The sequence below is a fragment of the Eretmochelys imbricata genome, chromosome 6, assembly GCF_965152235.1.
Source record: "Eretmochelys imbricata isolate rEreImb1 chromosome 6, rEreImb1.hap1, whole genome shotgun sequence".
Taxonomy (NCBI): domain Eukaryota; kingdom Metazoa; phylum Chordata; order Testudines; family Cheloniidae; genus Eretmochelys; species Eretmochelys imbricata.
Genome location: NC_135577.1, coordinates 117,902,447 through 117,927,119, shown reverse-complemented (window position 1 = coordinate 117,927,119; position 24,673 = coordinate 117,902,447). Strand labels below are relative to the sequence as shown.

The 24,673-nt window shown below is 43.3% G+C and overlaps 1 protein-coding gene across 1 annotated transcript in view; it reads left to right on the top strand.

The window, feature by feature from the left end:
- SYNE2 (spectrin repeat containing nuclear envelope protein 2) overlaps positions 1-24,673 on the top strand; it is a 245,662-nt gene that overhangs the window by 202,744 nt on the left and 18,245 nt on the right. Inside the window, exons 99-101 of the mRNA XM_077820573.1 lie at positions 1,064-1,230; positions 18,842-19,004; positions 24,424-24,611. Of these exons, the coding sequence (XP_077676699.1) occupies positions 1,064-1,230; positions 18,842-19,004; positions 24,424-24,611 (518 nt within the window). The remainder of the gene's footprint in view (positions 1-1,063; positions 1,231-18,841; positions 19,005-24,423; positions 24,612-24,673) is intronic.

Below are 24,673 nucleotides of genomic sequence, written 5' to 3'. Positions count from 1 at the left end.
AAAACAGAACATCCCCCTGATTGCGCTGCAGCAGCATACTGCATTTGTACTTGGAACTCCTGCTTCTTACACTGCGGGAGGACGCAACATACCGGTCCTGTGCTTGATATTTTTAGGGTGTGAAGCTAGAGACTCCTCTCTTAGAGTATCCTTTGTAGGTGATCTATGGAGCCCTGGTAGTGCTTCATTGCTCCCCCACTTCTCACCAGTGCCAGCTGTTGTGAAAGGGGCAGTTGGAAGGTAAATGAGAGATGATCCCAGAATACGGAGGTGTGCAGTAGTTTTGGTACTAAGACATAGGAGGTCACCACAACCAAACAATGCCTCAAAACCCACAGATCAAGTCGGGAAACACATCTGATTTCCTTCTGTGGTACTGGACTTGATTAAGTAATAATATATAAAAAGCACTATCTTATAGACACAGGACAGTAGTCCGCTGCCAGTATCCTTTCCTAATGGCTTAAGGGGCTCAGTATCTAATCCCAGATCTCCCAAGTATAAGAATACCAGCAAAGAAAGAGCCCTTGAACTTGAATTCAGGTTCTTTCAAGGTAACTTGTTGAAAATTTAAGTTAAAAGAAAAAAAAACCCAAGAAAATATTAGAAATTTAAATTGCTATTCTTAGGGTTATGTACCTGAAAGCTTTCAGGTCTTTAAGCCACTTATTTTTTAATAGTGTCTTAATTACGGGTACTTTATTCCATTAAGAATAAGTTTTCAATGTAGTACTTTAATGTATTAAAACACCAGATCTAATGTAGTCCTTTGTGGCTTGTTTTCCCTACCCTTCTCTATTTCATTTATTTTCTGGTTTTATGATAAAAAGATAATAGGTTGGATCCTGGGCTAGTGTAAACTGATGTAGTTCCATTTTCCGCAGTGGAGCTCTGCCAATTTACACAAGCTGAAGATCTACTCCCCTGTGTTTCTGTAGCACTCTTAGTCATCCCACTTCAAGCCCATTCCCACTCACACAACAAAGAAACCCAGAAACATTATTTCAACAAGAAATTGATTTTCATTATTTGCTGTGAGTAATTTTTGGATGCGTTTTTTCAGGACTGTATGGAAGAAATAAACCTGTTTGGTGAAAATAAACTTCGTTTGAAGCAAATGGGTGATCAGCTGATCAAGACTAGCAACAAGAGCAGAGTCACAGAAATAGATGACAAACTCAATAAAATTAACAATCGGTGGCAGCATCTCTTTGATGTCTTTGGAGGACGGTAAGAACTTAAATTTCAATACTTGCATTTGATGGAAAGTGTTTGAAACTAGGAAGTGGCCTTGAACTTTCAAATAAAATGCTTATTTTGACAATTTGTATAATGTCTACATTTAGTTCCCAACTAAACTCAGAAACATACTGACCTGATTTTAAAGTATATTAATTGGGATTTCAAAATTGTCTTAAAAATAAGATTAAATCTATATTTTCTTATTCAGTTTGATTGTTAGGGTTTTCTGCTCTATTTTGAAACCACACTGCTCCATGTACACAGCACTGGGGGAGTTCTTTCTAAATCTGAGGGTTTAAGGTAGAATCAAAGTGATTTTACTTTGCTATTGTACTGAACTTCATTTTAAAAATACCGTATTGGCTGTGCAGCAATGTGGTAGATTCTCCATCACTTGGGAATCTTTAAATTTAGACTGTATGCCTTTCTAAAAGATCGGTCTAGTCCATGTACAAGTTATTGGAATATGTGGGCATCACTGGGTCAAATCCTATGGCTTGTGTTATGCAGGTGGTCAGACTAGATGATCAAAATGGTCCAGTCTGCTCTTAAATTTTTTGGAATGCCTAACAAATAGGAATTTAATCCCAATATTGTAGGCTGCTCTTACGTGACCACATCTGTAAAACCTGAACATTATTTTTAAAATGTAGTATACACCACAGACTGATAAATTAGGAAAAGCTTTGCCATGGCAAAATAACAAAAACTGGATAGCCCCATCTATGATAGCTTCTGATTGGATTAAATGTTTTATTTTACTGAAAGAACTAAGAAAACTGTGACCCTGCCCTCTGATTGAGATAATCCAATTTCATTATAATCTGTGAACAGATTGAGTCTTTATCCCACCCCCAGCACAGTACACCGAGCCCAAGGTGGTGTCCAGATTCACCCCCTTCCTGGGATTTGGGTTTATTGGTAACTCAGAAACAATAAAATGAATATAACATAGGCAGAAATCTTGGGTTGATGCCAGAGGTAAACTCTTTCTAGAGTTTCTCGATGTCCTTGTTTTCTGTGGGCCTTAAAGAAGACTCCCACCCCCTTAATGTTCTGGTTGGAGCTAAGTGTGCCCAACCATCACCATGACTAAGCTGTAATTACCCTGAATCGTAATGAAGGATTTTAGCACTTGAGCCTAAGGTGACTCAGCAGAAGAGCCCTTCTTTAGAGTCTGCCACTCAGTTCTGCTTTTAATGGATAGGGCACTGGATTGGGACTCCATAGACATGGGTTCTATTCCTGGCTCCGCCACTGGCCTTCAGGGTGATCTTGAGCAAGTCTGTGTCTCGGTTTCCCCATCTGTCAAATGGGGATAGATACTGACCTCCCCTGTAAAGCACTTTGAGATCTGCTGATGAAAAGTGCTATACAAGAGGAAGGCATTCCAGTTCTTCATGCAAGAGGTTTCCTACTTGCAGTTCACTTCTGTTGATGGATCTCCATTGTATTTATGGTACTGAAGTGTTATAACTTCACTTTTTCTCTGCCTGTTATAAGTTTGTTGTAAGGTGCTGGATTTTTAACTTCTGAGACCACTCAGTGTTGTTGTATGCTGCACACTGGCTTTCAGTTTTGAATGTTAACTGTTGTGAAATAATGTTTTAAAATGCAAGCTACCATATTTTTTAAAAAATCTCTGATCTTTGCAAGCAGCTTGGTGCCACTTCATAAATATTTTTTAGTTTAAAAACTGAATTGCACACTGTGTGTTTCACTGATAATATTTGAGAAAGTACTATAAATTAAAAGCAAAGGAAAGGTTATTTTTTTCACAACAACTGTACCCCACAACGTACTCAAGTAATCTTTGCCATAAACCAACCTCTGCCTGGCTGCGGCTAGGAATAACTTCCCCTTTGGACATATTATTGCATAACTGTCCATTGTGGCAGGGTTTTTTGCACTACCTCTGAAGCATTAGGACAATGGCCACTGTGTTGGGGAATGGATGTTGAACCAGATAGACCACTGGTTTGATCCTGTGTGATAATTCCTGTGTTCCCATCATAAGTGTGCTCTGGAGGATCATTTTTAGTATTCTAAGTTCTGTGTTCCTCAACCCTTACATTGAGTACAGGAACAGGGCAGAGGGGTCAGCAAAAATGGCTTGAGCTCCCTGTATCCTGGGGTTGCTTGAGAGCCTGTCTGAGCTGTGATGTAAGATGGAGCAACCTACAAACTATGCAGTCCTGTGGGACTTTATGCTAGTGCAGGATTGGCACAGAGCTCTGCATGCCCCCTCCCTCACCTAACACACCCTGTACATGGGGATGAGAGGAATGGCTGATGCAGGGGCCAGCTTTATGCCCGTGGAGAGTTATCCTATGCCAGGGGAATTCTCTGCTGGCCACTTATAGCTAGAATCCAGTGACACACAGAGGCTGGAGTAGAAACAAGATATGGGGTTAGTGTGTACTTTTTCTGAAATTTAGCACTTCTTTTGTGAAATTATAACCCATATTCACGCTGTATTTTTCAATTTTAATTAGAGAAAGCAAAGCTTTTACATTTATTCCCAAACATGCTTTGACACTGCAGTACAAATTTTTCCTCCCAGCTATAATTTTCAATTGAGGGAGATTGGATGTCTTTCTGAAAGATCGGCTCTAGCTTGACCATTGGGTGGAATTCTGTGGGTTGTATTATGCAGGAAGTCAGACTAGATAATCATAATGGATCCTTTTAGCCTTAAAAATCTATGAATTAACATAGGAAAAATTATACGCTGTCAAACTATGGAAAGCAACTGCTGCCACCCAGGTGAATTAACTTCTCAGAGACAAATTCAGAGGCAGAATCCAACAACAGAGAGGAAAAACAAAAATTTAAATTGAGTGATTACTTAAAAAAAAAAAAAACCATGAGAAATGTCTTAAGGGGAGATATGTATAAGTTTTACGAGTTAAAAATGAAAATTATAAGCCACATATGTATCTTATAACAATCATACATAGCAGCTGTATGGAGCTAGGTTTTTTGCTGGTGCGAATTGGCATAGGTCCCTTAATTTCAGTGGAACCAACAGATTTTCACCTACAGAAGTTCTGGGTTATATAATATCTGTATATGTCTGTATGGAAATATATGTGTGTGTTTGCATGTGTTTTTCATAGGTGGGGCTTAGTAGCACCGCATATAATTAAGGTTGCCTGACATTTCGCATTATAAAACCTTATAGTTGCTTATAACTGCAAAACTTTAAACATTTTGACTGAAATTTTCCCGATTAGATGTGTGCCTCAGGTTGTTTTTTTTTTTTTTTTTTTTTAAGTTCAGTCAAAACAGGTCATCTGTTTCCAAGACCAAAGCTAGGGAAAATAAGTTTTTACCCATGTTAAAAAGGTCTTGCTACCTTTTATTTGAAAAGCCGTAGTCTTCCCATGCTTTGAGTAAGGATTTGAAATTTGGCCAGAGGGTGGTCTTTGTGTCAGGGAAGCGCCTTTTACAATTCCAGTGAAAATCTGTCCAAGTTTGGTCGAGTTAAACATCTTACACAGGCCAAGTAGAGACCTTAGATTTTAGCAGCTAAATTCCCAAAAAATTCTGGACACACTGGGCATGCTCCAACCTGGTCTAAGCAGGACTTTCCCTGCAAATGCAGCTCTGGGCCAGGGCAGGACCATGTACCTGAACTGAGAGCCGGGAAGATTGTCTCTCCTTTTCTCTCAAAGACCTCACTGCTGGGACCAGCCAGCATGGAGGAAAGCTGCCTGGTTCAAATACAGTGGGGACAAGAGCCAGACCTACAGGTAGAGTAGATTGAAAATAGGAGCCTGGATGGGGGAGACTGGGACTGAAGGCAGGGAAACTGGGAATTGGGGTAGGAGGGGGACTGGGAGCTGGGGATAGGGGAGACTAAGGAGGTGAGGGGGTAGGAAAGACACATGACAAGCTGTTGGACTTTTGGGGGAGAACTGGGACTGACTGGGCAGAGACTGGGACAAGGAGCCAGAGGGTGGAAGTGAAATTTGATGAGGAGATCAGGGAGATAGATTGGGATTGGGAGCCAGTGGAAATCGGAAATATGTGGGAGGGGCAACTGGAGATTAGAGTGAGCGAGGAGGCAGATCAGATATGGAGCTGGGAGGGAGACTGAGTACAAGGAGCTGGGGGAGGAATGCAAGTCGGGGAGTCCGGACTGGTGATACTCAGATTTATTGGGCAAAGGGACTGGGATGAGAAGATTGAGTACTGGGCCTGGCTAAGTGAAGAGAATGGGATTGGGACAAAGAGCTGGGTGGGGAAGAGACAGGACAGGGACAGTTTGTAGGGGACAGAATGGGTCACCCTTCTGCGGAATGCCCCCTAGAATACACTCCCCTCCAGAGCCGGAGAGTCTCATCATTCCTCTGCTGTCACCAAATATCTCAGTTACCTCAAGTGGCAGAGGTCTGTGCAGTGATCTAAGGGTTCTAACCCTGATGATGTCAAATGGTGGAATTTCTGTTTTTTCATTTTTTTTTTTTTAATTTAGGAAATTACCCACACAAAACTTCGTTAAAAGATCCATCCCGTGCCCTGAATGAGACACAGGTCCTGTGGAAAAAATAGTATGTGATCATATAATTAAAGACATATATAATTAATGTATCATGAACTACATGCACAAAAAGGTTACATTAAGATTGCACAGGGAACCTTATTTCTGTCATTGCCTAACTTTTGAGTGCGTGACTTGGCAATCTTAATGTTTTTAACATAGTGTTTTGCACATAATATTATATATATATATATGTCTATACAATATTGAAATGACAGCCAGTCTAATCAATACAGAACAATTCCAATAAACAACTTACTTCACCTTAAACCAATAAACAACCTGAGACAGATGGGTAAATTAGGTGACTTCTCAGTTTAGAATTTGGAGTGATTCTCTTAGATCATGGTGACAAGCCCAGATTTGCCATATGGCGGCAGCTACACAGAATGGACTTAGCACTTTTATTGTATGTATCTGCTTGGCTTGTGTAGTTCACAAAGGCATTATCATGTGTGTCACAGCTGAAGCATGGTTTGATGTAAACTAGGAAGCATCTGAAAACATAATTCCCATGGAAAAAATAACATTCAGACATCTGTTCCTTTTTTTAAGTGATGTAAATTAATTTCTGTACAGCTTTGGAGAGACTATTAGCTAGCCATTCTCTTCTGTGCTTTCCTTTGTTGGCTGGCAGGAAAGGAAATAAGCAGGGTACTAGACAAACAAAAGTTTAAAGTCTAATTTGAGATTTTGGCCACTTTCTGAGTGTTCTGCAATTCCACTAATTGTGGAAACATGTATCTTAGATTCCAGAACATCATCCGCAATCTTTTCTTATCTCCACTTATCAGTTAGCAGCAGTACCCTTAAAATGAAATGCTACACATATGTACACACACAAGTGTGCAAGGCCCAAAATGTAGAGGAAATGGCGTGTGTAGGCTGCGGGGGGGGGGGGGGGGCAGGTTACCAAGAACACATACACTAAAGAATTCGCCTCCTGTATGCAGTGGAGCAGTACTCTGCGCCGATGGCCTGCAAGGATTGAGAGAGTTTTCAGGGACAGTACATCATATAGGGCAATGCAGTCCTGTGGCCTCTCTCTGTGGCCTGCTTTCCACCAAGATTCTACTGTGTGTAGTGTTTTGTGGGCAAGCACAGTGAGGAAGTATTTGCTCTTGAAGCTATTGTTTCATTATGACTGTCTGCAGACTCAGGAAGCCACCACAGCGGTGGTTCATGCTCAGAGGATATCTTCACAATCCCAGGGTTTAACAATGTACTTATTTATAAATGGATGTTTAAACTGCGCAGAAAACACATGAACCTGCATTAAAGCATGGCATCTCGGTGGTGGGTCCCTCCAGGGGCCGTAACCAAACCGATTAGTCTACAGTAATAAATGCACTTTCAGCATGTATGTTTGTATCCCATAAACATACTGTATATTGCAAGCAGCTTTTCAATCTAATTTCTTTATAAGATTGCAGAGAATAAGCACCATTTCCAAACAACTCAGTCTGTTGTGGCTTATTGGCAATGCCTTGTGCTCCTGTGTTGGTTGCGTAGATTCACTTTCTTTGCCTTACTGAGAAAAGCATGAACCAGGTGTATGCTGTGATGAGAGGATTTGTGTGACTCTTTGTCTGCAGGGCAGCTCACAAATTATAGCAGGGATTGGTTGGAATAAATACATGGCTACAACCCCTAATATAAGCACTGAAATATGGGGACATTGCCAAGGCAAGTTAACGTTAAGGCTCCCAACATGGTGGTGTCATTCACCTTACACCTCCCAACATGGTGGTGTCGTTCACCTTACACCTCCCAACATGGTGGTGTCGTTCACCTTACACCTCTTTTTTAAGGTGAGGCTTGACAAAGCCCTGGCTGGGATGATTTAGTTGGGGATTGGTGCTGCTTTGAGCAGGGGGTTGGACTAGATGACCTCCTGAGGTCCCTTCCAACCCTGATATTCTATGATTCTAAGACGGGTCTCATCCATGGTCATTCGGCAAATCCTATGCATCTGGAGGCTCATAGCCCTGACCACAGCAAACCCTTTTGATGGATAATTCTAAACAGGGTAGGCTTTAGAGACTCTTCCTTCCACCTCTTAGAGATTAAGATTTTTCCCCTCCCCTGGACAGTCTGGGTGAAATTCTTAAACAGCAATTTAAAACTACAAGGGTCATAGTAAAACAGGATTTCATAAGAATATTCAGGACATCAGATTGAAGAAAAATAAATCATCTGCATAACACCTTGCAGTCTGCAACAGGTAGTCTACATACAGTAGGTCAATCTGTGGCATTACAGGGAATGCTCCGGGCTTGTCTACATGGCAGGTTGGTGCACAGAAAGCCAGTGTGGGAATCTACAGTGCAGAAAAAGTTCCATTATGTGGTAGCAGTATCCACATGGCGAGCTACCTTGCGGAAAGCTTGTATGCTGTAGATTCACACTCTGGCTTACGCCACACTAACTAGCCATACAGACAAGCCTTTAGGCTCTGGCCGTATCTACGCTACAAACTTTGGTCAACACAAGTTACAAGTTAGCCCACGAAAGCTTATGCCCCAATAAATTTGTTAGTCTCTAAGGTGCCACAAGGACTCCTCATTCTTTTTGCTGATACAGACTAACACAGCTGCCCCTCTGAAACAAGTTACATCATCCTTCAGCTGCCACACTTAGTGTATCGCATGTGCGTGCACATACTTGTCTCCTTCTGTCAGCACTGCACGTGCTCACCAAGAGTGTTTGCAGTGCACCATAGGTAGATATTCCAGTGTGCAACCCTCCACCCATCCAGCGTACCATCTTTTGGGAAGTTTTGGCAGTGCATGGTGGGGCCAAAACGAGTTGGGCAGAGGTGAGAGCAAGGGGTCAACTTCCCAACATGCAACTGTCTCCATCCCATAATGTCATCTCTAGCACATAATTTTTGCACCTTTTTTCAAAATCTCATGAACCCGCGCAGCACTCCTGACTGTCCACCATCTCTGACTGAAACAGGGAGCGTGCACAACTCTGCACTTCGGTCATAAGTGTGACAAGCACAGGATTCACGATCCTCCCAGTATTTGCAGCTGCAAGAATCAGCTGATGATTCTTTTGGAGGACAGATTGCTGTGGGACATAGTGAGAACCAATTCAAGGTTGCAGTTGGTATTCACAGAGCAGCTGCAGATGGTGGGGCATGACTTCTGGGCCCAAGAAACGAACACTGACTGGTGAGATTGCATTGTCATGCAGGCTTGGGATGATTAGCAGTGGCTGCAGAGCCTTCGATGTGTGAGGCTGCATTTCTGGATTCGTGCGCCGAGCTCGCCCCAGTCCTCCAGCTCAGGGACACCAAAATTGAGAGCTCCACTGACTGGAGAAGAGAATGATGATCACACTGTGGAAACTTGCAAAGCCAGATTGCTACTGGTCAGTGGAAAATCAGTTAGGAGTTGCAAAATCCACTGCAGGGGCCATTTATTGCCTCCTGCTACACAGGGCTGTGAGGTAGTGGGTGGATTTGCAGCACTGTGGTTCCCGAACTGCGATGCAGCAATAGATGAAATACATATCCCTATTTTGGCACCAGACCACTTTGCCACAGAGTACATCAACAGAAAGGACTATTTTTCTCTGGTTATGAACGCATTGGTGGCTCACCACAGACACTTCACCAACGCCAGTGTGGGCTGGTTGGGGAAGATGCATGATGCTCACATCTTTAACACAGGATTTTTCAGAAAGCTACAAACAAGGACTTTTTTCCCTGGACTGGCAGATTACCATCGGCAATAGTATTCCTGGGGGACATGGCCTACCCTTTGCTTCCCTGGCTCTTGAAGCCATACGCCAGCCACCTCGACAGCTGCAAGGAAAGATTCAGCTGCCTCCTCAGCGGGTGCAGAATGACAGTTGAGTGTGCCTTTGTTTACTCACAAGAGTGGATCTCAGTAAGACAAATATCCCAATGGCTCTATCTGCCTGCTGTGTGATAGTGGGGGCAGGAGGCGGGGTGCAATTTAAAAGTTCGGTCACCCCCTGAACAGCTTGAGTCACAGCACCTCCCCCAGGCGAAGCCTCCGCACCCGGAAAGCAGCAGCCCCTCCCTGCAGCACCTAGCTGTTGCGCCTGCCTCTCCCTTCGGGGTGCAGCTCACAGCTCAGCCGGCCTTTGAGGTCACTTGACTGGCTCGCCTCCGCCAGCTACCACACAGGGATGGGGCCTGGCAGCACCATGTGACTAAGTGGGGCCGGGTCTGAGTCAACAGGAAAACCTGCACATGGGAGTGGGGCGGCCCCACCCAGAGCCCGCAGAGGCTGGGTGGTTTCCAGCTGTGGCTTTCAAGGCCTCCCAGCTAGGGGCACCTGCGTATTAGCCACCCCATGGCCCTGGTTAAATCCCCCCAGGTCCCTGTGTGAGACCCAAACTAACACTGGGCCAGGTGCAGAATTTGCCTCCTGGAGGTGGGCCCCATTGGCCTGGTTGGAGGGTCGTTGTGGGTCAGCACCGCCTGCAAAGGGAGGCAGCTTGCTGTTGCTGGTGTCTCTGTTTTGAATAATCTACTGTGCACTCATGTATTTTGAACTCACTCCCTGCACACAAAAAAAGAAATAAAAATATAAACCCTGGCAGAAATCGGGTGGGCACAGATTTCCCATAATGCCAGAGAAAATGGTCAAATGCATTAGACTTCCAAATAATTTCTTGGATTTTTGGAGTGATTTTTCAAAGTTTTTGTGCCATGTTGCTGATTTTCAGATACATCTGTGTTTAAACCAAGTTTCTTTCTTTCCTCCCAGCCCTTCTCACCCTTCTCTGGCAGTGATGTCAGAACACGGAATTTGTGATGATTGATTTTTTGACAAATGAATGATGTCATAAGTAAAGATTGGGGACAGTTTGATTGCCAGTGTAACTTCTTGCACTTCATTGGTCCTACTCCTTCACTGGAGGGCTGAGCACAGGACAGGGTAGATTGAATAGGAGTGAGCTTCAATTTGTACATAAAACGCTGTGATATGATAGCAAACAAGGCAACAGAGAGCATAATCCAAGTAAGCACTTTGTGTGTGTGTGTGTGCGCACGTTTGTGTGTGTTTTAATTTTGGGGATTGCTTCAACAGGAAAATCCCTCTATAAATCATCAGAGTCTGAGGCTGAAGGTATCTGACTGTACGCAGTAGACTTTACCTTTTGGTTTTGAAGCCTCTGGAGCATCACCTTTTCATTACCACCCCCAAGCAATCACTCAAGGTATTTTTCTTCATGAGCTGATTCTGTTGTGTCAGAGTAAAGCTATTTTGTGTTTGTGGTTGGGTTCTCAGCAATTTGCCAGGTAAAAATGCAGATTAACAGAAGGAAACCAGTGTTGTTCAGTGTGTGTGTGTGCACGCACGCGTGCTGAGACTCCACAGCTAGGGGCTTTGCCGAGGAGGAGGAGGATGGAAAAAGGCTCCCCCCCCGCCCCCCCAGGGGAGATGCTAAAGCAATGAATAAATAGGGCATCCATAGAGGAGGGGTTTCCTCTTCCATGAGTGCTGTGGTTAAACAGACAGAATCCTTGCAGCTTGGAATTTACAAGCTAAGGAATGATTTTCCCCTATAAACGGTAAGTGCTGTTTCAATAATCAGCTCTGCATTTGGTTATAGTGCGTGTAAGTGTAGAAATCACTAATTCAGTAGTATCTGTCTGGGTGGTTCAGCAGACTTGGGGGATGGGCATTGCTATGTCAGCATGTGCGTGTGTGTGTGTGCAATTTGCCTGTGACAAGTGGATGAGAAAATGGATTATGCTGTGTGGGAGATGCAGTTCATTAGACTGGATAAATAGCATTGAGGGGCCTTCTAAGTTAAAATGTGTACTGGTCTCTTTGGTATCTCATTGTACCAATGTCAGTGGAGATTTGGGACTACAATATTATGGATAAATGGAAGGTTTAATATGAAATGTAGCTTGCCCCTTTTTGTTCAGTGATTATGTGATATTAATTCTTGTAATTGAAATAATACAATCAACCAAAGGAAAGGTTTCTGTGTTATTTTCAAGAGTCAGAAGCTGCACAGAGAAATGAATGTGCACACATTTAAAGGTTGGGCCCAAATGAAGTAGTCATTTCTTAAGCTTGTGTGCTTTATATGTCCGTTTGCACTAAAATATACCAAACAAAGATTTCCTGTTATCAGGCAGTAATGTCAATTGACAGTGCAATTTAATTTCACCGTATTTTTTTAACAAATATGAATAGTATCTCTGCTCTCCGACGACAATGATATTTACACTGATGAACGAGATTTAAAAATATACATCTGAATCTCTTCATCCCATTAAACAGAGAAATGAGTTTTATTTATAGCTTGTTCTTTCTCCTACATTTTCTGTCAGCACTGGTTATAAACCAGCATAGTGCAGGCAGGCACTATGCAATTCTTTATCACATCATGTTCCTGCCAACACACTTTAGTCCTGGCCTGCAACAAAAGAACCCTTCTATCCCTGGACACCTCCTGAGCAAGGACTGCCAAACATGCCATCCTTTCATGTGGGCTTATGACACCAACATCTAGAAGGGATTTGTTTTAGGCCATCTGAAGCATTTCAATTCAGGCTCCAGTGGTGGAATGTTAGGACCTGATCCAAAGCCCATATCAATGGGAGTCTTTAAATTCACTTCAGTGTCTCAGGATCGGGTCCTTAGTTATAACCCACTGGCACTACACAGTCCCTTGCCTCTACTTGAATTTAGGCTTTAAGATGAAAACATTTAGTAATTGTCTTCCAAGCATGTACTTAAGCATGTATTGAATGAATAAGGGCCATATTTAAGTCATGTTCATTGCAAAGTACAGGAGACTTTTCAGCCTTTTCCTTTTCATAGCCCCAGAGAAGCAAGCTGCAGCTGGGGAATGTTATGACCCAGTGCTGCTGGGAACCAATAGTCTCTTGAGTGGATCTGAGCAAATTGGTTGCAGCTGAGTCCGTTATCTAATAAATTAGTGAGCTATCCACACACTTCGATTGTTACAAATGTGTTCGTTATTCAAAGTTATTTGACCAGTGGTTTATGTGACCCTATTTTGGCCTATGGATGATCATGAATTGTTCACCACATCTATTACTTTGATCATTTGCTTGTCTTAACTCACTATTCATGCTGTGTGATTGGTCACCTCGCTCACATGGTACAGCTTCTGCTCCCTGATTAAGTGACTCTCATACCCATAAAGAGCTTTCAAGACAGCCATATGATACGAACACTCGTACTCCTATGGTTCAGATTTGAGGTGCATTCATGACATTTTCTGCAAACAAAAGTTAATTCACACAAACACTTGCAGAAAGCAAATACAAGGTGTGACAAAGCTCTGTCCTTGCCTCCGTGGGTCCCACGTTTCCTGGCAGATTTCGCTAGCCTCAGAGGTTCACTCCACATAACCCTTCTCTCTCTAGAGACAAGGGTCACAGTCTACTGAGCCATTTTCATCATAAGCCAGCGAGGGAGGTGAGGAGAAGTTATTCTTCCTTGCACAGTCTCTGTTATCTCCCAGTCTCAGTGATTAATCAGGGGACAAAGTGGCGGGGGAGGGAGCCCGGGCCCACCCTCTCCTCTGGGCTCCAGCCCAGGGACCCTAATAGTATCAGCTATGGTAGCTGACCTTTTAGAAACATGACATGTACAATTCCCTGGGCTACTTCCCCCACAGCAGCCCTCACTTCCTCAAGCTCCACTTCACCCTTACCTCAGGGCCTCCTTCCTTGTGCCTGATGTGGTGTGTACTGCTCAGTCTCTCCAACAGCACAACTTCCTCCCACAGCTCCTGACATGCACACCCACCTGACTGACTGGGAGGCTTTTAGCTAGTTTCAGCCAGCCCCTAATTGGCTTCAGGTGTCCCAATCAACCTAGCATTCTCCCTGCCTTCTGGAAAGTTCTTAATTGGCCCCAGGTGTCTTAATTGACCTGGAGCAGCTGCCATTTCACTTATCCTGGTACCAGGGATTTGTTTAGCCTGGAGCTAATCTATCTATCTCCCACTACTTTTCTATAGACATCTGGCCTTGCCCCGTCACAAAGCCTATGGTAGCAGTGACACAAATGTGTGGTTTTGATTCAGTCAAAGGGTCTTGGATTCTTTGTTCCAATATTCCCCTGGGTCGATTCCTAAGGGAATGCTTCCACTTCTCTTTGACATCAGTGGGAGTTGAGGGCACCCAGCATTTCTCAGGAGGCTTTCAGCGCCTTTCAGGATTTTTTTTATGGCTACCTGGCAACTTCGTTCCTCTGTCACAATGAAACTCTCTATAACCAGGTTAAAGCTTGTCTGTGCGGGAGACAGAACTTTTTCAGGGGCTGGTTCTGAGACTGTGGACTGAATTCCCTCAGGAACTAAGGACCATCACAAACCTCACCACCATCTCCTCCAAGTGCAAAGCGTGTTTCTTTGATCTCCCTGCTCTAACAAATACATAGCAACATTTATATTAATTCCCCTCCTCCACCCCTCCCAAAAAAATCCTTCCCTTCCAAAACAAAACTCTCCACTGTGCACGCTTCTTCCTCTAGGGAGACGATGAGAGAACAAACAACATGTGACAGATGTTAGTCACCTAATGCGCTACTGGAAGGCACTCACATACTGCAGTGTCGTGCACGGAATACAAACCTATATAGAACAGAATTAGAATATACTAACCTTGAGCCACATGCCCAGTGCTGGTTGACTTCACTAAGAATTTACCCGTCTGTGTGTTTATTCAAGACAGTAGTTTGTTCCCATATTGTGATATTGTACCAGCACTGATTTCTGAAAGGCGTTTATTATTATCACCTGTCCGTTTATCTTAGGTTTTAGTTCTCAAGATGGAGATTAATGACCCAGAGCATTAAGGCTGGGATGAAAGACATATTCTAGCTGGCATATGTAACAGATTAGTTAATTAGATTGGCAGGTCTCTCTGATGATAATTGTGTTACAAAGTAAACACATACTAATAGTGCCACAATGGTTGTTTCTATTGTGCTATAGTTGCTGGCAATCCTAACAAACATTTTCTACTACAAGAAACATATTGAGAGCAATATTTATATCCTGAATTAGGGAGGTTTCTAAGACAAACAGCTGTATTTGCTTTCCTCATTGTAAAATCTTTTCCTTTTAAAAATCACTTCATTGTAAAATTACTTCCTTCCTGTTTTTCCTGATCTTTGTTTATTTGTCAAAGTTTCAGGCATGCAAACACTTATTTATTACTAGGGCCAAGTTTTAGTCAGGGCAATAAACAAATTTACAATTTTTAGTAAAAGTCATGGACAGGTCACGGGCAATAAACAAAAATTCATGGCCCGTGACCTGTCCATGTCTTTTACTATAAATACCCCTGACTAAAACTTAGCAGCTCCTGAGACCCTAGGGTGCTCTGGGTGGCTCTGAGACACCGCTGCTCTGGGATGCCCCTGGCACTGACAGCTAGCCCCTGCACTGGTGGTGGGGGCTGACTTCCCTCAGCTGCTCTGAGGCCCTGAGGACCGCTGCTCTGACGGCCTCCAGGGTGGCCCCTGGGACCGCTGCTGCTCCGGGACCACTGCAGCTCCAGCGACTCCAGGGCCAGCTGCTGGGGCTGCTCCTGCAGTGGCCAATGTGGCTGGCCCTGGGACCACCCCAGCAGCTACCCGAGTGGCTGGTCCCGGGGTCCATCCCAGCAACTGCCCAAGCAGCTGGCCTCAGGGGCGGCCCCCACTGCTTACCCCAGGCCAGCTGCTCAGGCAGCCCTGGGGTCAGTCGCACCAGCAGCTGCGGAAGTCATGGAGTGTCCCGGAAAGTCACAGAATCCGTGACCTCCATGACAGACTCGCATCTTTCATTATTACTTGTGCTCCCCCATCTGTGTCTCTGCATTCCCCTGTTGTCTCTGATGTTATACTTAGATTGTGAGCTCTTTGGGGCAGGGACTGAATATTTTTGTTCTGTTTACACAGCATCTAGCACCAGGGGGCTGAGGTCCATGATGGGGGCCCCTTGGTGCTAAAGGAATACAAATAGTAATAATAATACTAGGTGTACTACTAATACTGACGTCCACTGACGTCATGGTAGTGAGCGCTAACCCGGAGAGTGTTTGCAGAATTGCACCTTTAGCATGAATGTGGTGTGAATGAACGGTGCCAGTCTGAGGCCTGGATCCCATCAACCAGCCCTCACGTGTTGTCCGAATGCAAAGCTCTGAGCACTTTATGGTATTCTGTTTGTACAGTACACAGTGATTTTGTAGATACGCAAGATGATTTGAAAAGCGAAGAGTGGAAAATTGTGGTGTCCGCCAGGGGTCTGTACTCGGACCAGTGCTGTTCAACATATTCATGCATCAGCTGGAAAAAGGGGTAAACTTTGAGGTGGCAAAATTTGCAGACGATACAAAATTACTCAAGATAGTTAAGTCCAAAGCAGACTGCAAAGAATTACAAAAGGATTTCCCAAAACTGGGTGACTAGGCAACGAAATGGCAGATGAAACTCAATGGTGATAAATGCAAAGTAATGCACATTGGAAAACATAATCCCAACTATACATATAAAACGATGGGATCTATATTATCTGTTACCACTTAAGAAAGAGGTCTTGGGGCCTTTGAGGGTAGTTGCCTGAAATCATAGCCGACAGGTAGCGGATGACAGGGGATGGATCACTTATATCCCACTCAATGTGCAGTGGCCGTCAAAAAAGCTAACAGAATGTTAGGAACGTTAGAAAGGGATTGATAATAAGACAGAAAATATCATATTGCCTCTATATAAATCCATGGTACCCCCACACCTTGAATACTGAGTGCAGTTCTGGTCACCCCATCTCAAAAAAGATATATTGGAATTGGAAAAGGTTCAGAAAGGGCAACAAAAATTATTAGAGGTATGGAGCAGCTTCTGTATGAGGAGAGATTAAAAAGACTTTTCAACTTGGAAAAGAGATGACAAAGGGCGGATATGATAAAGGTCTATAAAATCTTGTCTGGTGTGGAGAAAGTGAATAAGGAAATATTATTTACTCCTTCACGTAACACAAGAACTACGGGTCACCCAATGAAAGTAATAGGCAGCAGATTTAAAACAAACAAAAGGAAGCACATCTTCACACAACACACAATCAACCTGTGGAATTCTTTGCCAGAGGATGTTGTGAAGGCCAAAACTATTACAGGGTTCAAAAAAGAACTAGATAAGTTCCTGGAGGACAGGTCCATCTGTGGCTATTAGCCAGCAGGAGCAGGGATGCAACACCATGTTCTCAGTGTTCCTAGCCTCTTTTTGCCAGAACCTGGGAGTGGATGACACGGGATGGATCACTTGATGATTACCTGTTCTGTTCATTTCCTCTGAAGCACCTGGCATTGGCCACTGTCAGAAGACAGGATACTGGGCTAAATGACTAGGTATGGCCATTCTTATATCCAGTTGGACTAGAGCCATTTGCTGCAATATAATATCAAGCTCCCTTGTCGTATCTGAAAAAGCATTTCCAAAACATTGTTGAAGCAGGGCAATAGCTGCCACTGCAGAGTAGCAGTCCTGTCTTTCCCATGGAAATCATCAATCAGGAATTGTAAATTTACCCATACAAAACAGGTACACAGGAGTCACCATCCTGGAACAGACAAATGGATATACTACCTGTGACTTTGGCCTATTTTAGATGCTAAAGTGGGAGTGGGTAGAAATAAAGTTAACCCATCTGGGCAAGAGAGAGCCAGAGCCAGATTCCTTCCTGATGTAACTTCATTGACTACAGAGAGAGTATACCAGGGATGGATCTGGCCCACAGTCTCTGCTGTCCTTGCAAATCAGAGCTGGACCTTTTCGTCAACCTTGTCTCTTTTGTGGTCAGTCTCTCTCTCTCTCTTCATAGTGACTTGTTTAAGTTTCTCAATTTAGATTTATTATGCTAGCTTCACCTCTGTTTCATGTATGTTAGAGGATTCTGTTGCACCCTTCTGCATAAACCAGCATAGTCCATGTGGCCAAAATATCCCATTGCTATGGGGACAAAAGTATAGATGGCCTGTTTAGGGAAGCCATAGAGATGTGTGCCCTAACCCTCAGATCTGCTGAAAATAGAAGAGCAGAGGCATAGTCCACACACAGTGCAATGTCCAAACTCACCCCTTTTCCTGGGGTTTGGCTTTATTAACACAGAAATTAACACTAAAACAACACATATATTCAGTTCAAACCTTTTCCCTAGGCATGGCTGTTCTGAGATTCCTCTCTTCAAACTGCTCAACCCATGAGCTACATCTTCCATCTCTCTCTCTAGAAAACAACTCCCACCCCTCAGGTATAGAGCCGGTGTAGCGAACCATCTCCCTCAGTGGGGCAGCACAACCCACTTAATATATTCCTAGCAGGATCAAAATCTGCTGGCAGGGTGCCTGTCCTCCAAGGTTGAACTGTAATTCAAATGTGAGCGTAGCTTGAGAAAGAGCCCAACCTAGAAAACTAGGGAAAATAATCATTTTTCCACTGCCTGGCCTCACATATACTTGTACCAAGTAGTTGTAAAATACTACCAGTGTAAATGAGAGGAGAGATCCGAATTGACCCAGTAGTGTTTAGACCCATTTTGCATGGGTGTAAATGGCTTCACTTGTGCAAGCAGTGGAGCATGCAGCTCAAAGACTAAGGAGCAGTTCCTACCTGGTATGCACAGCCCAGCATTTTGGGGCAACGTGGAGTCACACTGCACCCCGGGAAGATGGGGGTGACTAGATTGTCTCAAATACAAAAAATGTACACTGGGGCAAGTTTTCTGTATACAAATCCTTAGGGAAATGACTAAGGAACCCACTAGCACTTGAAAGAGGCTAGGACGGCCACTCCCTGTTCACAGCGTCTCCTAAAATGACTCACTTAGGACCTTCTGCAGCTGTGGAGGCATCTGCTATGCCAATTTGGGTAGGTTATAATTAAAATGTGTCTCTAATCTGCAGAAGGCAGGTCATTTTGGAGATAAGAATAATGTATAAATCATACTTTCTTCATTTCCAGAGCCTCTGCTAATACTGCTTCCATTGTTAAATGTCTTTATAACAACCTGTTTTCTTTCCAATATCCCTAGGCTGAAGAAACTGGAAGGGACCTTTGCTGTCATACAGACATTAGACAAAAATATGAGTACCCTTCGCACCTGGTTGGCTCGCATTGAGGCTGAGCTTTCCAAGCCTGTTGTGTATGACATCTGTGATGATCAAGAGATCCAGAAAAGACTTGCTGAGCAGCAGGTGGGAAAATCATAGCATCTGAAATAAATGGGCTTAAAGTGATGCTGATTATGATCAGTCCTGTGTTTAAAATCATTCATTTCCTTTCCTTGACAGACTTTTCTGTTGTTCACATTTTGAGCCATTGTGTTTTCTCCCAAAGTGAGACAAGGTAGGTGAGGTAATATCTTTTATTAGACCATCTTCTATTGGTGAGAGAGAGAAAAGCTTTCAAGCCACAGAGCTCTTCTTCAGTTCTGGGAGTGGTACTCCCAGTGTTACAGCAAAATGCAAGGTGGAACAGATTGTTTAGCATGAATAGCACACATTGTAAGGGACCACTCAAGGTATCTCTTGTCTGAACAGTGTCCGTTCAGTCCATGGTTTTTAGTGTCTAGCAAAGTAATGAATTTAAGCTCCTAGGCTCATCTTTTGAAATGGTTGCGCGGGTGAGGTTTTTTTTTTTTGTCTTTTATCATTTTTCTGGGTGAAAAAACATCAAAAACACCCTATCACCTGTGGGTGAGCACTTTTCACAAAGTGATCACTCTATACCTGACCTCTCAGTCCTCATCCTCAAAGGAAACCTGCACTTCAAAAGATGAGCCTGGGAGCGTAAATTCATTGACACTAAAAATCATGGCTTGAACAGAGACACTGGAGGTATGGCTTATTACAACAAGCTGTAACCCACTAATGCCCTCTTTTTGTCCTATGACTGGAGTGGTATTAATGGGTCACTCTACCTTGACTGGTCTCTTACAGGATGTGTTATTTATGCTAAACAATCTGTTCCACTTTGCATTTTGCTGTGACACTGCGAGTACCTTTCTCAGACCTGAAGAAGAGCCCTTTGTGGCTCAAAAGCTTGTCTCGCTCATCAGCAGATGTTGTTCCGGTAAAGATATTACCTTACCCACCTTGTCTCTCTAATATCCTGAGACCGACCTGGCTACAATACACTGCACTTAACAAAGTGTTTGTGAGACACTTTAGAGGGATTTAACACTTAGAGAATGTTTTTGAAATTTAAATATTGTAGAAACAAAAACATTCATAAAATCCTTTCCCACCTTCCAGTAGTGCATTAAGCAATGTGACTACACCTCTGTCGTGTTGTTTGTTCTCTTATCTTCTTCCCCTTTGGATAAGGCTTTGCTCGGTTCAAGACAGCAGATGCTTCAGGGCTAGACAGTGATGTCGGGCTTGTCTACACTGGCAATGTACAGCACTGCAACTTTCTCGCTCAGGCGTGTGAAAACAACATCCCCCTGAGCGCAGCAAGTTTCGGCGCTGTAAAGCGCCAGTGTAGACAATGCCCCAGCGCTGGGAGCTACGCCCCTGGTGGAGGTGGGGTTTTTTAGAGCACTGGGAGAGCTCTCTTCCACCACTCTGCCGTGACCACAAAGCCATGATCAAGTGCTGCCACGGCAGCGCTTACCATATCCAGTGTAGACGAGCCCTCAGTCTGTGCCCATGCACAGGAGCGAGGGATAGAATGAACCTCTCTGCACTGAGGTCCTTGACCCAGACCTGCTGGCTTCTCCCAGGGCAGATAGGCAGGAATTCCTCACGGGAATGGGCAGGGCCTTAACAAAGCAGCTAGTTCAGCTGAGCTGATTTTGGGAGGCAGGGCAGGGGTGGCATTATTTCACTCACCCACTCATGCATGGGAGAAGCAGGGAGGGAACTGTGGCTCAGAGGAGTGTCTCTGAGGAGCAGTGCAATTTATGCATCATCACCCCTTGGTTGGGGCTGTGCGTAAAGGCACAATCTAGGCTGAAGTGTCTGCACAAACAGATTAAAAATACCTGCCGCTGTGGGACAACAGGTCCTACGACTTAACTCTGACCATCGCCATAATAGGGGCATTTATAGTTTATCCTAAAACTTTTAGGGCTAAACTTTCCAAAAGTGGAGGCTTATAGGTCTGCCTGCAAACAACATGCATGGCTGCTTAAGCGCTTCCTCCCCACCCCACTGGCTGTCCCTTTGTCTGAGAGAAACTACCTTGACTAATCCAGATATAAGAGCTCCATTCCCTGTGGAATTATTTGAGCTTCCTTTCCACAGAGCTCAATACAGCACTTCAGGAGGCGTTACAGTCAGGGTCAGACTCACCCTTTGCAGAGGTAGTGGGCATGGCTCCCATTGACTTCAGCAGGAGGAGCTGTGCATGCAGACAGGAGCAAGGATGGCCTTTGGCTCCCAGTGTTTAATAGTTTAATCTGCAATGGTAAGGGTTCTGTAAATAACAAGTAATTATTTTCCCCTCATTAAAACCTCTTAGCTTCCATAGGCTGTGATAAATTATGCCCGGCTGACACCCAAGATAACTCCTCCTGGGAGCAGAAAACAAAGACTTGGGACACAAAAGAATTGTGTCCAAACTAATTTATTTTTACTATGGCCATTCCGACTTCAGCGGCAAAGATACATTATTTACTCTTCAGAGTCCTATAGAATAAACTACTATTTGGTTGCTTGGATTTCATTTTAAACAAAGAAGACTGGGACACCCCTAGCCTCCTCCTGCTGTAACCTTTAAACAAACTGGATATGGCAAGGTAGTGCTCACTCTAAAGACTTCAAAGCAGAAAGCCTTTCACTAAGCTTTACTTGTTGCATTCACATAGGTGTTTGAAAAGATCTTTCTTGGTTTTATTTCAAAAAATATTTTGATGGATACAGCCTAATGGTGAGGAATATGTCTTACTAGATTGTTTTATGTTTGACATCCATGATCACAAAGGTGTTATGTATGCTGTCTTGAATAACTGTTAATTCTAAAACTCTGGGTAATCGTTTGCAGGTGGAGATGCTTTTATAACGTTTCATTCATCTACAGGTTGAAGATTGCAACATAAAGCATTCTGTTTAAGATTTAAAATACAAATTAAAGATGTCTCAGTATTGAAGGAGTAGTCCAGCATTGTAGGGCCAGTTAAATAATTAAGTCTAATAAACTTTGAGCAATGAAGTGAGGAGTTTTTTGTTCTGTATGCATGTTTTCTGCCTCACTTAGTATATTTTAGTTTGTTTGTCTTGCCACTCTAATGAGAGTTAACATCATTTTAATTAAGCAGTTGTGATAGCAACAAGGATTCTGACTGAAGTTATTATATGAACTCAAACATAACGGATAATAACAATACTTTGGTAGTATCAGCAAGCCACTTTTGCATTAATAGAATAGTTTTTGTACTCTGTGGGTAAGATTCTGATCACGGTTACACCAATGTAAGTAAGTCCAGAGTAACATCACTGAAGTCAGTTGCAGATTTACAGCAGCGTAACAGAGAGTGGAATCTGTTCCTATGTACAGGCCACAGATTCAAAAGACAAGGCCTCTTCTTGCGTAGAGAGAACAGCCTAGAATCCATAGTAACCTATTTAAATCCTGTGCTGGATCTGCTTTTAGCATCTGTATAAGGATTACTGCTCTTACTTTCCAGAAGCACCAGGCAAAAGTAACAGAGAACCAAAGAACAGCTGAGCTATCCGCGAACAGGAAGACTGTAACAATACACATTGCAGTCAGTCAGAAAAACATGGGTTAGATTTTAAGAACGAGGAATACTTGTGGCACTGAGCAGTCTGTTACTCTGGGCTAGATGGTGATTCACGCTGCAGAGGAGTAAAACCCCACCACCACTCCTTACACCTCTACCTTGCTCTTGGTCCAGGTGCATAGGAATAAGTAAGGCTAATTGTCTGCTTACTCCCTCTATGGAGTGGGAGATTAGGGACAGGACAGAGCCTTGCCTCCACTTCCCCACCCTCCACTCCCAGAAGCTGAGCCACTGGGGGAGTGAGAGGAGAGTAATAAACCGCTGGTATAGACCAACCACAGATTACTACACCCGCAGTGGCAAGGAGGAATCAGGGTAGAATTGTTACTCAAAGTGGTAACTCAGCACAATGCTACTACTGGGATAGCCCAGCTTGTGTATCACCCCCCTTGCCTAAAGTCATAGTCTAGCCCTCTGTGAATAGTCCCATTGAAATCAATGGTTCTTCTCAAGGAGTAACTCACAGGCAGTGTGATTAAGGGCACCAGAATCTGGCCCAAGAGGTTCAAGTCACATTTGACATTCTTCTCTATGTGGTCACATAACAAATTAGACAGATTTGAATTTTAGCAAGATACATACAAAACTCTGGCATTAGTTGGTATTCTAACATCCTCAGAAAGAAACCTCTGTGAGTGGTACAGATGATGTCATAAATCATTATCAATAGCAGCAGCTTTTCATTAACTCCAAGGATATTTCTTTTTATGTAAAATACTGTATATACTTTAACTTTAGTCATTTATGGCTTAGTTCTGCTTTCAGGTACATATGCTACTCTCACTTAGATCAGCCAGTGAGGTTTTGCTCCTTTTGTGCTAACATTCTGAAGTTATACTGTTCGTCTTCTATTAATTCCTGAGAGCATCTTCCTTTAAGTCCTTGTGTTCTTCTCTATTCCTGTGGGTTCTCCCTGGGCTGTAAAATCAAGAACAAAATCAGCCGTGGATTTCTTGTTCAGGAGTGCTGGTGGAATTGGCATTACCGTTTAATGGGATTTCCCACTGACATTGTTTGCTTGTGTTGCAATAAAGTTCCTGCGGAGTTATTGCATCCTCAGTAGTGAAGCAAGAAACAGGTCATAAAAATGTAAATGTGGTTAATATTAAATGGTATTTCCCAAGTCCCTAGGGTTGCATGGGGTGGCTTTTTAATAGCACTTCAGATGATGTTTACTTCTCTGACACAGCACTTTGGAGCTCTATTGCACATTCTGCATTTATTGCATTGGTCTCAGTAGGAGATAAGTGCCACATATACAATGGAAGTACAGACTCTGGAGAAGAAATACATAGTGCAGATTGGACAAGAGAACTTTGCTTTTCATTTTTAAATGATACCATGGAGCAGATGATCCCAGAGGGAGGAACTGAAAAATTGCAGATGTGACTCTTTGGTGTTTACCACTCTTCTGCAGTTTGTGATATTACCAGAGTGACGTGAATTATGCTCTTGCATTCACTGAGGTTATGAATTATCCTGTGTATTCACCGCTAGAGTTTATAGTGGAATAAACCAAGAAGAAGATGCTGTCTGATATTGTAAAAACAAATACATTTGTCTTCACATTTTTACAACGTAGAATGTGTGGTTTGGATTTTGAATGTGTATTATACTTGTCAAATTATTAATGCAGATATTGGACTTTCACTGAGAAATTAAGTGGGGAAGAATGCACTTTCTCATGACAGCTCTCTGATCTCTTCTTTGTTTATCATTTGTTCAACACATTCTGTAAGTCCCTTCATTAAAACTGAAATTGCATTTACTGAGCTGGCGATCACTCTTCTCTGTCCATTACAACCTATTACAAGGGAATGTTTATGTTTAATTGCTTGTTAATTGAACTCTTTATTTCCTAATCACAGGATCTGCAACGAGACATTGAGCAGCACAGTGAAGGGGTAGAATCTGTGTTTAATATCTGTGACAAGTTGCTGAGCGATTCAGATGCATGTGCTAATGAGACAGAATGTGACTCCATCCAGCAGACTACCAGGAGTCTGGACAGACGGTGGAGAAACATTTGTTCCATGTCTATGGAGAGGCGAATGAAGTAAGTCCTTTTCTGACACTTCTAGGACATGTATGTAACTGTGCAATATTTCAGGGAATTTT